This window comes from Vidua macroura, chromosome 4, assembly GCF_024509145.1.
Source record: "Vidua macroura isolate BioBank_ID:100142 chromosome 4, ASM2450914v1, whole genome shotgun sequence".
Taxonomy (NCBI): Eukaryota; Metazoa; Chordata; class Aves; order Passeriformes; family Viduidae; genus Vidua; species Vidua macroura.
In genome coordinates, this window is record NC_071574.1 from 71,916,772 (window position 1) to 71,931,641 (window position 14,870).

Genomic DNA, 14,870 nt, shown 5'->3' on the forward strand with positions numbered 1-14,870 from the left:
ACTGGGAAAGGGGAGATTGGGCTGGGATCTTGGCAAGGAATTCCTGGCTGGGATGGAATTCCCAGATTTGCTGTGGCTGCCCCTGGATCCCAGGCCAGGTTGGACTTTGGGGTTGGATCCACCTGGGACAGTGGGAGGTGTCCCTGCCCATGGATGGGGTGGGGTTGGATGGATTTCAGGTCTTTTCCAACCCAAACCATTCCAGGATTCTGGAGCTCTCTTGCTCTGGGAGAGCTGGGAATGTTCCCCTGGAGAAGGGAAAATTCCAGGGAATCCTCAGAGTCCCTGAAGGGGCTCCAGGAGAGCTGGAGAGGGACTGGGGACAAGGGACAGAGGGACAGGAGCCAGGGAATGGCTCCCAGTGGGAAAGGGGAGATTGGGCTGGGATCTTGGCAAGGAATTCCTGGCTGGAATTCCCAGAGAATCCCTGGCAGTGCCCAAGGCCAGGTTGGACTTTGAGGTTGGAGCCACCTGGGACAGTGGAAGGTGTCCCTGCCATGGCAGGGCTGGCACTGGATGGGCTTTGAGGTCCCTTCCAACCCAAACCATTCCATGACTCCAGGATTCTGATTCCCCTCCACTTTTGGGGTCCCCTGGGAGTGTTCAGGGCTTGGAGAGGAATTAGAAAAGCCTTAAGCTCACTCTGCATTTATTTTGACTCATTAAAGACCAAACCTCAAATGCTAATTTAGGATTTCTCTCCTGCACTCACCCCTGACAAACTCAACCCCAAAATCAGCTTTGTGGAGGAATTTCACTGGGATGTGTGTGTAAAAAAAATACATTAAAGTGCACTAAGGTGGAATTTTGCTCCTGCTGGATAAAGAGTGGGAGTTTCTGAAGATTTTTAACCTCCCTCCTCCTCGTGTGCCCTGAGCTGGGGGTGTTCCAGCTGCTCAGCAGGGGGCTGGCATGTGTCCCAGATCCCAGGGAAAAGCCTGGATGATGAGGGGGGGATATTTCTGGACTTCTTTTCTCTGTGCTGATGAATTACACAGAGAGTTTGGGCAGCAGGAAATCCATGTGGATCCTGCAGAGCGATGGCTGGGGTGGTTTGTGGGGGGATCCATGGCCTGGGAGGTGGCGTGGGTGGCACTGGGAATCCCTGGAAGTGGTGTGGGTGGCACTGGGAATCCCTGGGAGTGATGTGGGTGGCACTGGGAATCCCTGGGATTGTCATAGGTGGCACTGGGAATCCCTCGAGTGGCGTGGGTGGCACTGGGAATCCTGGGAGTGGCATGGGTGGCACTGGGAATCCCTGGGAGTGGTGTGGGTGGCACTGGGAGTGCCTGGGAGTGATGTGGGTGGCACTGGGAATCCCTGGGATTGTCATAGGTGGCACTGGGAATCCCTGGGGCTGACTTGGGTGGCACTGGGAATCCTGGGAGTGGCGTGGGTGACACTGGGAGTCATTGGGAGTGATGTGGGTGGCACTGGGAATCCCTGGGGCTGACTTGGGTGGCACTGGGAATCCCTGGGAGTGGCCTGGGTAGCACTGGGAATCCCTGGGGCTGACTTGGGTGGCACTGGGAATCCCTGGGAGTGGCCTGGGTGGCACTGGGAATCCCTGGGACTGACTTGGGTGGCACTGGGAATCCCTGGGAGTGATGTGGGTGGCACTGGGAATCCCTGGGAGTGGCATGGGTGGCACTGGGAATCCCTGGGAGTGGCCTGGGTGGCACTGGGAACCATTGGGAGTGGTAGAGGTGACACTGGGAATCCTTGGGAGTGATGTGGGTGGCACTGGGAATCCCTGGGAGTGGCATGGGTGGCACTGGGAATCCTGGGAGTGGCGTGGGTGGCACTGGGAATCCCTGGGAGTGCCCTGGCTGGCTTCCTGTGCCCAGGGTCTCCTGTGCCAATCCCATCCCTGCTCAGTGCACCAGGAAATTTAATTCAGAGGTTTAATCAGATTTTGGGTGTGTTTCCCTGGAAAAACCCCATGAAGGTTTATTTATCCTGGGGATTTTTTCATCTTGGCATGGCAGTCCCTGAGTTTGGGGGAAATTTGGGATTTTTTCCTCTTTTTACAGAGATGTTTTAGCCCCAAATCCACAGGTTGTGGCAAGGGTGGAGCAGCCAAGCCCTGTTGGAGGTTGGGGTGTTCCCAAAGGGCTCTGGATCATCTCACAGAGCTTTAATTACCAAAATTTCCCATATCCCCTTAACTCAGGCACTCATAAAGCTCCTGTCCCACCTCAGCTGCTTGTTTAAGCTCAGGATCCTTGTGGCTCTTTCCCAGCTCAGGATTTTCCAGGATTCTTTCCCTCAGGGGCTCATTTTCACCCCAAATTTAAGCAGTAAATAAAGCAGGAGATGGTGAGTGGTGCCTGTGATTTTGTTGTGTTGAGAAATGGGATATCAGTGACTCAAAAAGGCTTTTCCAGCTTAAAGGATTCCATGATTCTATTCTGTAATTCCATGATTTTCAGCACAGGTTTCCTAGAGAAGCTGTGGCTGCCCCTGGATCCCTGGAAGGTTCCAGGTTGGATGGGGCTTGGAGCAGCCTGGGATCCTATAAAATTGTGTTTGTGTGGAAAAAAATCCCTTTGTGCTTCAGTTTAACGTGGAAAACTCCTACTGAGGAGGAGCAGGAGCTGTGTGACATTCATAATTTTCTTTTTAAATTAACAACTACTCTTCTGCTCCACCTGGGAGCAAAGTCTGTCTGCTTTTTTTTTTCCTGGTTTTGGGTTTGTCCTGCTATTCCCAGAGCTCTGGGGGAAGAGCAGTGAGGAGTTCCCATATGCTGAGAGCTCACCCTTCCTCCCATCTGAATTCCTGCTGGAATTCCATGGCTGTTTCCCAGTTTTCCTTGCACTTAGAGGAAGCTTTCTGGAATTTGACTTCCCTCTTCAAGCTTTCTGGAATTTGAGTTCCCTCTTGGCATTCCTTGGAACACAACCCCCGCCGGTGCTCCGTGGGCTGAGCACTTTCCAAGTGTTTGTGTCCATGGCTTTTGTCCTGCTCCTGGGATCATCCAGGATCCCAGAGGAGGATCCTGCAGAGGAGAGGAAGAGCAGGAATCTTCTAAAATTTAGGAATTAGGAAGAAATCCTTCCCTGTGAGGGTGGGGAGGCCCTGGCACAGGGTGCCCAGGGAAGCTGTGGCTGCCCCTGGATTTCTGGAAGTGCCAGGTTGGACAGGGCTTGGAGCAGCCTGGCATGGTGAAAGCTGTCCCTGCACATGGCAGGGGGTGGAATTATTGGGATTTAAGGTCTCTTCCCACCTAAACCTTTCCATGGGTTTATAAACAGGTGACACAGGTGATGTTTGCTCCCAGATTCTGGCAGGGAAGCAAGGCGAGCTTCCCAGAGGAGGTTTCTCCTTCTAGGGATAAAATAATTCAGGTTTTCTAAATCTTCTAAACTGGTTTAGAATCTGAGGCTGAGGGGAAGGAGCTCATCCTCTTTGTACCTTTTTGGAGAATTTTGTGTGGGTTTTGTGCGTGTGAAGTTTCCTTTAAAACCAGCCTGGAGAGGGGAAGCAGCTGGAGCTCCAGTGACCAGCAGATACCTGAGGTGACCACTCCTGGTGGTCCCAGTGAGAAATTCCCAGTTTCCAGCTGTGTTTGGTGTTGTTTATCCCAGCTGAGCATTGTTAAAGCTCCTTCCCTGAGGAGCATTCCCAAGGCTGCCGGAGCTCCAGGAGTGTTTCAGGGACAGGGTGGGATTGTCCTGGGCAGGGCGGGAGTTGGATCCCTGATCCCTGCATCCTGAGTTGGATCCTGTGGGTCGATTCCAGCTCGGGTTATCCTGTGGTTTGGGGGTGCTTCCATGTGTCGGGATGTCGGGCAGTGGCCAGTCCTGGTGGCTCCCAAATCCCCTCGTTAGCCCGATTAGCACCGGGAGCAGTGCCCAGAAGAGGGGTGAGGGCGGGAATTTGGGATCTGTCAGCTCAGCCGGGAACAATGGGACACAATGTGTCACCTGTCACAGCCAGGAGCAGGACAATTAGTGATCATTCCAGCTGCCCGTCATTAACCCTTTGGGCTCCATCCACCCACGGGTGCTGCTCCCGAGGATTTGGGACGAGCCCCGCTCTCCGGAGCGTTGTTTTTCCTCAAAATTCTCCACGAAGGCATAAGCAAGTGGGGCGAGCCTTGGCTGGGGTCACGGCGGGAGGAATTTGGGGTGTCCCTGCCCAGTGGCCACCACAGGGCGAGCAGGAGGAGGCCTGGAGTGGCCCGGTGCCTCCTCCTGCGGGGAGCGTTAGGACCCAGCGAGCCGCCGGCGCCGTGACAAGTCTGGAGCGGCACTGGCGCACAGTGGCTCCATCGGCAGCGCTGGAATTCTCTGTATCCCTCCCTCGGAGCATCCTCGCCCAGAAAAGGGCTTCCCTCCCTCTTGGAGCGGCCGGCAGAGCCTCGGGGGAGGGGGGGCGCGGGGATGCTGGGATCGGCCGGGACGCTGGGAAGCGCCGCTGGATGCTGCCGGCCGTGAGAGCTGCTGGCTGCAGATCGGGAATCTCTGGAGCGCGGCAGCATGGCCCAGGGCAGGAGGCACGCGTCCGGCCGGGTAAGGGGGAGGGCTGACTCAACAGCTCCCGGCTCTGCCGGCTCCTATCGCGACAGATCGCGACGCTGTCGCAGCGAAAATAGCGGGGTTTTGTAGGGGAATGAATTCTCGATTGTGCTCCCGTATCCCTGGAACGTGGCACCTCTCTCGCTGACAATAATGCCGGGAGGGGAGGTGGATGCTCCGGCTTGCGCCGGGGCCGGGTCTTTTGGCCGGACTTACCTGTCCGTGTAGGTGATTACCCCACATCATTACTGCGATTAATTAATTAAGCCTCCGCTCCGGCTCAGCCCCTTTGCCGGGGCTCCGGCACAGCCTTGCCGGGGCTGCTGAGCACAAAGATCCCGGCGTGTTTTGCTGCCTGCCGCGGGCTCCCCTCCCTCCGGGCCGCTTTTCCAGGCGGCACCGAGCCGATGCCGAGCTTCCTTCCGCGGGCCTGGCAAGCGCTTCCAGGTTTTTCCGTATTGCAGCTACCCCTGGGCTGTGCGGTGCCAGCGGCCCCCCCCGGCCCCGGGCCAGGCCTTTCCCGGGAGTTTCTGTCCCTGTCGCTGTGTCCCTGTGTGGCCGCCACGGTGACATTGTGTCCCAGACCCCGCTGGGCACCGCCAGCGCGTTTGGGCCTGGCTGTGCCAACTTGGCAACGACTCCAGGATGGAGCTGGGGAGGGCAGAGCCTCCCCCCCTCCCCACGGGACCCCCAGACCCTCCGTGGGTCCCATGTCCTGCCTGCTGTGGGATCCACCAGGCCTGGAGCTGGTGGGATTTGGGCTGTGGCCGGAGGGATTTGGCTGTGGAGGGAAAACTTCCCAGCCCAAAGCCTTTTTTGCCCACCCCAGCAGGATCCCAGTGTGTGTGTGTATGGGTTTTTGGGGGCTGGAGCCCCACACCTGCCCCCCAAACCTCCCTGTTTTCCATGGGGGAGCAGGAGGAAGGGGGTGAGATTCCAACCTGAGTCCTGACAGCTTTGTCACAACCTGGAGGGCTCCAAGGGGATGGGGGCTCAGGGAAGGAGCAAAACACTGGCTCCAAGGGCTGATGGAGGGACATGGGGCAGGACTGGGAGTCCTGGGGGGTCCCAGGACAGCACTGTGAGTAGATTTTATCCCTATTTGGTTCACATGGATTTTGGAATGGGCACTGCAGAGACCACAGCTGTGCTGGCCCTTCCTGGGGCTGGAGCCACTGGCCACCCCAGCCGTGTCCCTTCTGGGTTTTGGGGACTCTGCTCCTGGTGTCCAGAGACACCCACACCCTCCCAGTTTGGCAGCCTGGAATCCAGTGCCACCATGACTTCATCCCAGTGCCACATCCCGGTGTCACCCACGGCAGCCACCCTCCATGCCAGGGTGATCCCTCCTTCCCACAGGGCTGTCGTGGCAGCAGCACCAGGCTTAAACCCGGAATTCTCCCCAAGCCTTTTCCCTCTTCCAGCTTTGTGGGCAGCACCTGGAATTTGGGTCTTGGCAGAGTTGGCTGCTCGGGATTCTCCCGAAACTTTTGATCTGAGCTTTGAGTGGCACTTTGAGGCTCCATCAGCCTCATCTGCGTGGGGGAGGCGCTCCTGGAGGAACGCTGAATACTCCAGGAATGCTGGAGCCCTCAGCTTTGCATGGAGCACAGGGGTGACCCAAATCACTGGGAATTCATCCCATTTTCAGTGCCTTGCCACCAGGACCTTCACAGAGCAGAGCAGACAGTCTGTGGGTGTCTATCACGCTTCAAAAAGGGGGAAAAATGGGAAAATGCAGGATTTCGGAGCGGTGCCAGGCGGGAAGCTGTGGGGAGCAGTCTCTGGTGGTGGTGGCAGCACAGCCACGTGCTTGTCCCTCACCTGGTGTCCCTGGATGGGAGCTCTGGGATGTGGGACAGGCTCCTCCTGGGCTGCTGGCTGCTCCAGAGGTTCAGCATTCCTGCTTGTCCCATTCCCACCACCTGCCCTGTGCCCTGCTCGGATCTTCCTCACTGCCTTCACTGTGAATTCTCATTTCCTGGGATTTAGGAGCTTGTTCCTTCCAGACCGAGGGTGACAGGGCTGTCACTGTGAGTGGCCTCAGCCCTTGTGGCTGCCCACAGTTCTGCTCCTCCATCCTCTTCCTTTGCTGTCCAAACCCCCATTCCCAGGACTGGGGGATCACGAGCGCGTTCCTCTGGCAAGGTCGGCGTGGCAGAGGGGATCCACGAGGAGCTGGCCTGGGAAGCTGAGGGAATTCTGGGCTCTGTCACCACCTGCTGTGCCATGGTGTCCCCAGTGATGACTGTCCCCATGTTTGTCCCTCAGGGATTGTCACCACAGCCAGGAGGTGTGACCACAGGTGTGTCCATCCCACCTGCTTCCAGCTGGGACGGTTTTCCTCTTGTAAAAGCTGGATTCATCTTGGTTTGAATCTTCATGGGAATTCCAGTCGGGGGTTTCTCCATTGGATTGGAGCTTCCAGGTGTCTCACAGACCAATTTCTGATTCATTGGGAACAGAAGAGACCCAGTTCTTGGTCCTGAGGGGTGGCAAGGGGTGGGAGAAATTCATTCTGGGCTCTCCTTCTTTTCCCAAGTGCGAAAGACTTGGGAAAAGTTTCTGTGAAATCAGTGCTGGTTGGCAAATATCCATCAGGGACAGGCTGGGAGAGCTGGGAATGTCCAGCCTGGAGAAGAGGAGGCTCCAGGGGGAGCTCAGAGCCCTTTGCAGGGCCTGAAGGGGCTCCAGGAGAGCTGGAGAGGGACTGGGGACAAGGGACAGAGGGACAGGACCCATGGAATGGCCAGAGATACCCCAGGGCTTGGAATGTGTCACATCCAAGGGATCTTACCTGGCTGCAGCTGCCAAATGGACGCCAGGAGGGATAAAAACTCCTGCTCCAGGAACCTTCCCGTGTCCTGGGGATTTGGGATTTTCCTCTGGGCTCTGCTCTCATTTTCCCTAACACCTGGGACATGATTTTCCAGGTGCTCACAGGATGTTGCTGCCAGAACTTTGGGAGATATTTGGGTCTGGAGCATCAATTTTTTCCTTTGAGGTTTTGGGTTTCTTCGTTGTTTGATGGCTTTTGGGTCTTCATATATTAAGATTATTTTGTGACCTTTGATTTCTGCCAGTTGTGTCTGGATGAAACCTGGAATTCAGGCTCGTGGGAAAACCCCCATCCCTGCTTTTAGTCACAAAACCCCAAACTCAGTGGGTTCACTCTGCATTCCAGCCTCGGGAGGTGATGTGCAAGGGAAGGGGGTGTTTTGTTAGGATTCCAGGAGCTTCCAAAGTCCCCGGGGTTCTTCCACAGGCTGAGAATTCCCTGAATGTCCCAAACCCCCTGTGGCTGAGGTTTGTCTGCAGGGCTTTCCCCGCCCTTCTGGGTGAAAGGGGCTCTGTTTTCCTGGGATAAAGAGCAGATTCTTTGGCTGAAGCCAGGCCCAGAGCGACCAAAACCCAAAAACATTTCTGCACAATGACCAGAACCAGTGAAACATGGGGTGGGGGAAATGCCAAACTGGTTCCGTTTTGGGGATTGCTGGGGAGGTTGGGATGAGTGGGAAGATGGAGCAGGACAGGGAACATCTGTGTCCCCTCTGGGACAGAGGCAGTGGGATTGAAAGGTGTCAGGGTTTTGAGGATCTCCAGAACATCTGGAGAGGGGCTTTAAACACGGGCTTGGAGTGATAGGAGCCAGGGAATGGCTTCCCACTGGAAAAGGGGAGATTTGGGTGGGATTTTGGGAAGGAATTCCTCCCTGGGAGGGTGGTGAGGCCCTGGAACAGGGTGCCCAGAGAAGTTGTGGCTGTCCTGGATCCCTGGAAGTGCCCAAGGCCAGGTTGGACAGGGCTTGGAGCACTCTGGGACAGTGGAAGCTGTCCCTGCACATGGCAGGGGTGGAATTGTTGGGATTTAATGTCCCTTCCCACCCAAACCATTCCAGAATTCCATGATTAATCTGTTTTGCTCCGGCTGATTGCAGAGCAGGAAGCGTTGGGGGTGGATCCCAACAAATTTCCCTGGGATTTCAATAATCCTGAGGGTCTCCAGTACCCATGGAGTTGCTCACATCCATCACCTCATTGCTGCTCCAAGAGCATTGATGACCTGGATAACCCCACCTGAACCCAGGGGCATCCCGGGATGTCACACTTGGAGTGTCCTGGTGCCTGCTGAAATAGAAATATGGATGTAATGTTTATGACATGGAATCATGGAATTGTTGAGGTTTCAAAGCCCTCCAGGGGTGGGGACTCCACCACTGCCCTGGGCTGGAGGAATTTTCCCATCTAAACCTCCCCTGGCACAACCTGAGGCCGTTTCCTCTCTCTGGTGGATAATGACAATCCCACCTGGAAAGCTGCTGGACTTTCCCACCCACATTCCAAGGTGGGATACCAGGAGTCCAGGCATGCCAGGAACAGCAGGGGGGCCACCATGAAGGGATGGGACAATAACCTCTGTCTGCTTCTGGGCACAGAATTCCATGGCTGGAAAACCATGGGAATGCTGATAAAATGGGAAAAGGTGGATCACAAATTGGTTAAGGCTGACCCACTGTGCTGCTCTTGTGGTTTTTTTTTTTCCCCAAGGCTTATAAAAATGTTACAAAAGGGGATAAATCAGCTTTGTGAGTGATCACAGGTGGCTGTGCCGTGGTTTGTGGCTCCTGTTGGGGAGCGGAAGGAATTCCCCAAAATCAAAAGAGCTGGAGGAGGCGAGCGGGGCCGGAGGGAGGTGAACCATCCCGATATCCACCCCTTGTGTCCATCCCACCTTTCTGAGCCCCTCTTTCCCCCGTTGCCAGGCCTCCAGCACGGGCAGGATGAGCGCTGACGGCGGCAGCAAGCCCCTCAAGGTGGGCTCCCGCGTGGAGGTCATCGGCAAGGGCCACCGCGGCACCGTGGCCTACGTGGGGGCCACCCTGTTCGCCACCGGCAAATGGGTCGGGGTCATCCTGGACGAGGCCAAGGGCAAGAACGATGGCACGGTGCAGGGCAGGAAGTACTTCACCTGCGAGGAGAACCACGGCATCTTCGTGAGGCAGTCCCAGGTGGGTGGGATCCCAAGGATCCTTGGGATTGTATTGTTAAGTACAGGGAATTTGGGGAATCTCCGTCTCCCACAAGGGGAGGGAACAGCAGGCTCCAAAGCCAGGTGGAATCTCACCCTCCGCAGAGTTCTTGAGGTTCTGGAGTGAAAACACCCTGGTGAATTCCCTGTTGTTCCATCCTGCTGCCCAGCCCGGTGCTGCCCTGTATTTACCACCTGCAGCAGGTGGAGTTTGGGATTGATCTCAGATGTTTACCTGGAAGCAGACCCAAGGAATTTTAATTAAATTGTGTTTACCTGGAAGGAGATAAAACACACGGTGGGGGTGTGGCTGCTGAGATTTGCTGCTCGTGTGCTGCTCCCTCCAGAGCAAACATCCTCCAGGTGAATTCCTGGGTCACCTTCCAAGGACACCGGAGTCTCAGCCAGCTCCTGTCCCCTCCCTGGCACAAAGGGGCTGCTTTGTGTCCCACCCCATGGCCTCTCATTGCCAGGACCTTGGGATTGGGTGACAGAGGGAAGCTGAGCACAAAATGAGGGCATTTGGGTCCTGGGGTCCACCCCAACATCCACTGTGCCATCCATTGGAAGGGCCTTTGGATCATGAGGCTGCAGCAGTGGCTCATCCAGGAGAGATTGCAGGAATCACTGAGGTTGGAAAGCACCTTTAGGAGGACTCCAGCCACTCACTGCTTCAGCTCAAGGGAAAATGATCCCCATCCTTTAAATAATGGGATAAACACAGAGAGCTGAACCCACCAGAGCTGGAGGCAAACTCACCAGGAAGCTTTTCATCCAACCCAAACGCTGCTGGTGTGTAGGAATTGCTGGATGGAGCTCTGCTGCTCTCCTGGCATCACCATGGAGATTTCCCAAATGAGATTCCAGCACACTCCCAGTTCCCACATTAAAACTGGACACATCCTTTGTCCATGTCTCTCGACCTCTCCTGCCAGCTGGGAGAGGCTTTGAGGGGTTTACAGGGAAAAGTTTGGGTGTGCAGGACCAGGAGGGACCCCCAAGGCCCACCCAGTGCCATCCCCTGACAGTCAGGGACACCTTCCACTTTCCCAGGCTGCTCCAATCCAACCTGGCCTTGGACACTTCCAGGGACCCAGGGTCAGCCACAGCTTCTCTGGGAATTCCATCCCAGCCCCTCCTCACCCTCACAGGGAGGAATTCCTTCCCAAAATCCCACCCAAATCTCCCCTTTTCCAGTGGGAAGCCATTCCCCTTTTTTGTCACCTCATCCTCTGGGCCGGGTGTGCAGCGAGTGATGCTCAATCCCCGCCCCAAATTCCAGAGCTGGGAATGGATTGGGATACACCTGGAGCAGGGATGGGAAGCAGGAGGGACAAACAGCCCCCAAATCCCCCAAATCCTCAGTCCCAGAGCAGAGCCGTGGAGGCAGGGCTGCCCCAGCAGGTCCAGAGCTGATCCTGAGCCACCCTGGGGCACAGGGAGGGTCCCCGGTGTCCCCCAGGGCACAGAGGGGGGACCCCACCCCTGGCACCCCTCGGCAGGGCAGGGAGGGGCAGAGGGTGCTGGGACAAGGCTCAGGGTGGGGCTGGATGCATCCCCCATCCCTGGCAGTGTCCAAGGGACAGGGACAGCACTTGGAGCAACCTGGGACAGTGGGAGGGGTCCCTGTCCACGGCAGGGGTGGCACCGGCTGGGATTTATGGTCCTTTCCCACCCAAGCCATTCCATGATTCCCTGATTCCCTGGCAATTCCAAGCATGGCTGTTCCTTTTCTGGTGTGTGGAAATCCCTGATTTTGGCATCACCTGGAGCTGCCTTTGGCAGATGAGCTCGATGGACACGATGTGCCCAGTCTGTGGTGGCAGTTCCCAGTGTCACTCCAGATCCCGCCCCGCTGTGTCCCTGTCCCCAGCCTCTCCAGCAGCTCTGGAATTCCCTCCTAGGCTGTACCTGCTGGGAAACCCCCAGACCACTCAGAATTCCCACCCTGCATGGCTGTAGGTGTCGTGATTTCCTTGGCATCATCTTTTCCTTGGTCTCCTTGTGGCTTTTAATTCAAATTTCATCATTGTTGGCGTTGGGAACCTTCCCGAAATGGAATTCCTGTCTGACAGCTTCCCAGGTTATTTTGATTTTTAAGCTGAGCTCGCAGGTGGGAGGTGGTGATGGATCAGGCAAATTCCTGCAGGAACAATTTGGGAGGTGCTGATCTGAGGTTCTCTCTAAGGGATCTAATCCCTCCCAACCTCATTTTCCATGTTTATCCAGCAAAAAAATGCATCTAAAAATAGTTCAAAAGAAAAATCCCTGAATCTGGAACGGATGTTCCGGGCTGTCAAATCCAGAGCTTTGTCTTTCCTCGTTGCCTGTGTGAATATTCCATGTTCCCAATGAAAATAAGGAGTGTGTGGCTGTTTTGTTGATGGCAAAGCCAGAATGATGAAATTAAAAATCTGTGCCAAAACCATGGGATCTGCTCTGCTGAACCCACTCCCAGAGGGATCTGTTCCCTGGTCTCCCTGTTTGGGAATTTTGGGCAAGGATGGTCGTTGTGTTTTTTCCAGATCCAGGTGTTTGAGGATGGAGCGGACACAACATCCCCAGAAACGCCGGAATCTGCTGCCATGAAGGTCCCTAAGAGAGGTATGGCCCAGCTGGGAAATCCTTCCCAGACACGTGGGAATCCTTAGTGGAGAGGATGGGAAATTATTCCTGAAGGGGATGGGGAATCCCTCCTGGAGGAGTGGGAAATCCCTGAAGAAATGGGAAATCTCCCTTGGAGGAGTGGGAATCCTTCCTGGAGGAATGGGAAATCTCTCTTGGAAGAGTGGGAATCCTTCCTGGAGAGATGGGGAATCCCTCCTGCAAAGGTGGGAAGTCCTTCCCAGGTGAGATGGGAAATCCTTCCTGGAGAGAAGGGAAATCTCTCTTGGAGGAGTGGGAATGGGAATCCTTCCTGGAGAGAATGGAAGTCCCTCCTGCAGAGGTGGGAAGTCCTTCCCAGGTGAGATGGGAAATCCTTCCTGGAGAGACAGGAAATTTCCCTTGGAAGAGTGGGAATCCTTCCTGGAGTTTGGAAATCTCTCTTGGAGGAGTGGAAATCCTTCCTGGAGAGATTGGAAATCTCTCTTGGAGGGGTTGGGAATCCTTCCTGGAGAGATTGGAAATCTCTCTTGGAGGGGTTGGGAATCCTTCCTGGAGAGATTGGAAATCTCCCTTGGAGGGGTTGGGAATCCTTCCTGGAGAGATGGGAAATCTCTCTTGGAGGGGTTGGGAATCCTTCCTGGAAAGGGGGGAAATCCTTCCTGTAAGGAAGGGGGAAATCACTGACTATTTCCCAGTGGGCACACAGACCCACTGAACCACTCTGAGCCTGTGGAATTACAACTTCCCTGTGGAATTACAACATCCCTGTGGAATTACAACATCCCTGTCTCCAGCCCCTTGCTGTGCCCTGTTCCCCCCGGGGGCAGGGATCCCTTCCATTTCCCACATCCCGTCGGCCGCGCTGTCCCTGGCTGTGGGCCCAGCCAGGCTTCCCTCCCTCCCTCTGAGCTCTGCTTTGTCGGGAATGTTTTCCCCAGGCGCTGCGGGATCCCGGGAGCTGCCGGAAGGGGCTCTGCCAGCTTCCTGCCTTGGCTGCTCCCTGGGCTCCGTGTGCCAAGCCGGGAGCTCCGTGTGGGAAGCGTTTGTGGGATTAACGGATCGGGGTGGGCTGGGCGTTGTGGGTGGGATTTCTCCTCTCCTAAGAAGTAGGAGGTAAAATTAGTTGGGAAAAATGGAATGGACCCTTCCTTGCTCTCTGCTTTGGGTGCTGCAGTAGAATTGTGGAATCATTTAGGCTGGAAAAGCCCTCGGACACCCCCGAATTCCCCAGCACTGCCCAGGCCACCGCTGGCCGTGTCCCCAGGTGCCACATGCACAGGGCTGGTAAATCCCCCCAGGGATGGGGACTCCACCCCTGCAGGGCTGCACAGCCCTTTCCAAGAAGGAATTTTCCCAATATCCAACCTGGCACAGCCTGAGGCCGTTCCCTCTCCTCCTGTCCCTGTTCCCTGGGACCAGATCCCAACTCCCACCTGGCCCCAGGAATTCAAGGAGTTTTGGAGAGCCAGAAGTTTCCCCCTGATCCTCCTTTTCTCCAGGCTGAGCCCCTTTCCCAGCCCCCTCAGCTGTTCCTGGAGCTCCAACCCCTTCCCAGCATGTTGGGTTGGGACAGATGGACACCGGGAATTCCCAGCCCTCCCATCCCGGAGCAGGAGGAGCCTGGGCTGCAGGTGGGGTGTGGGATGATGCTGTCAGGGATGCAGGGCTGGCATGTGGCTGCCTGCCAAGGGTTTCCATGGAAACAGCAGCTGCTGCAGCAGCACTGCAGTGGAGGGTGCAGGGATGGCCCTGCCATGGAGCCAGCGCAGGAGGGGACACGCAGGGGGAGCTGCTGGTGACACCTGGGTGACACCAGACACGCCTGCCAGGGAGGGACAGGACATTTCCAATGGAAAAGGGGAGATTTGGGTGGGATATTGGGAAGGAATTCCTCCCTGTGAGGGTGGACAGGCCCTGGCACAGGGTGCCCAGGGAAGCTGTGGCTGCCCCTGGATCCTTGGAGCTCTCCAAGGCCAGGTTGGACAGGGCTTGGAGCCACCTGGGATAGTGGGAGGTGTCCCTGCCCATGGCAGGGGTGGAGTTGATGGGATTTAAGGTCCATTCTCACCCAAGCCATTCCACAGGGATTCTGTGTCCCCAAATGCCACATACACATGGATTTCAACCCTCCCCAGTGATGGTGACTCTGCCAGTCCCTGAGCAGCCTGTGCCAGTAGCTCAGGAATCCATGAAATCCAGGGATTCAGCCCAAGGAGAGCAGTGGAACCGCCCCAGTTCCGAGGTGTATCCAAGTGTTTGCCTTCCTCAGCCAGCAGCTCCCATAAGGAATTCCCCATTCCCCCAAACCCACGCCCCGTTGTGCCACCACTTCCTGCCAGATCCTGACTCTGCTTCACTCCCACTTCCCAAAATTCTCCTGTCCCCCTGCCGGGTGTCCCCTGGCCGCAGGGACACTGGGATGGGGACAGGGGTGTCCCTCAGGCTCATGGCTCTGTTTCTGCTCTCTCCACAGATTCCCTTGATGCCACCAAGGCCAGCAAACTGGTGAGTGACCCCAGCACTTTGTCACCTCTGAGAGGTTTTCATCCCTTCAGGAAGAGCTCACAGACACATAAAATGCTCATGGAAAAGGGAATTTCTCCAAAAACCTAGGGGAAACAAGGTGTAAAAAATGTCATTTTCAGCCACTGGCCAGGAATCAGTCGGTTCCTGAGGGATTATCCAGCACAGGTCCTGTGTCACACGTTTTGA

At 56.0% G+C, this 14,870-nt stretch overlaps 1 protein-coding gene across 7 annotated transcripts in view; it reads left to right on the forward strand.

Annotated features, from left to right (window-relative positions):
• DCTN1 (dynactin subunit 1) overlaps positions 1–14,870 on the forward strand; it is a 55,589-nt gene that overhangs the window by 6,716 nt on the left and 34,003 nt on the right. For 6 of the 7 annotated variants that reach the window (XM_053975541.1, XM_053975542.1, XM_053975543.1 and 3 more), the window contains exons 2-4: positions 9,286–9,531; positions 12,077–12,155; positions 14,632–14,663. In XM_053975541.1, the coding sequence (XP_053831516.1) occupies positions 9,304–9,531; positions 12,077–12,155; positions 14,632–14,663 (339 nt within the window). In that variant the 5' untranslated portion in view covers positions 9,286–9,303. Of the gene's footprint in view, positions 1–4,330; positions 4,518–9,285; positions 9,532–12,076; positions 12,156–14,631; positions 14,664–14,870 lie in introns of those variants that run through there. The other variant, XM_053975547.1, reaches the window with a different exon arrangement.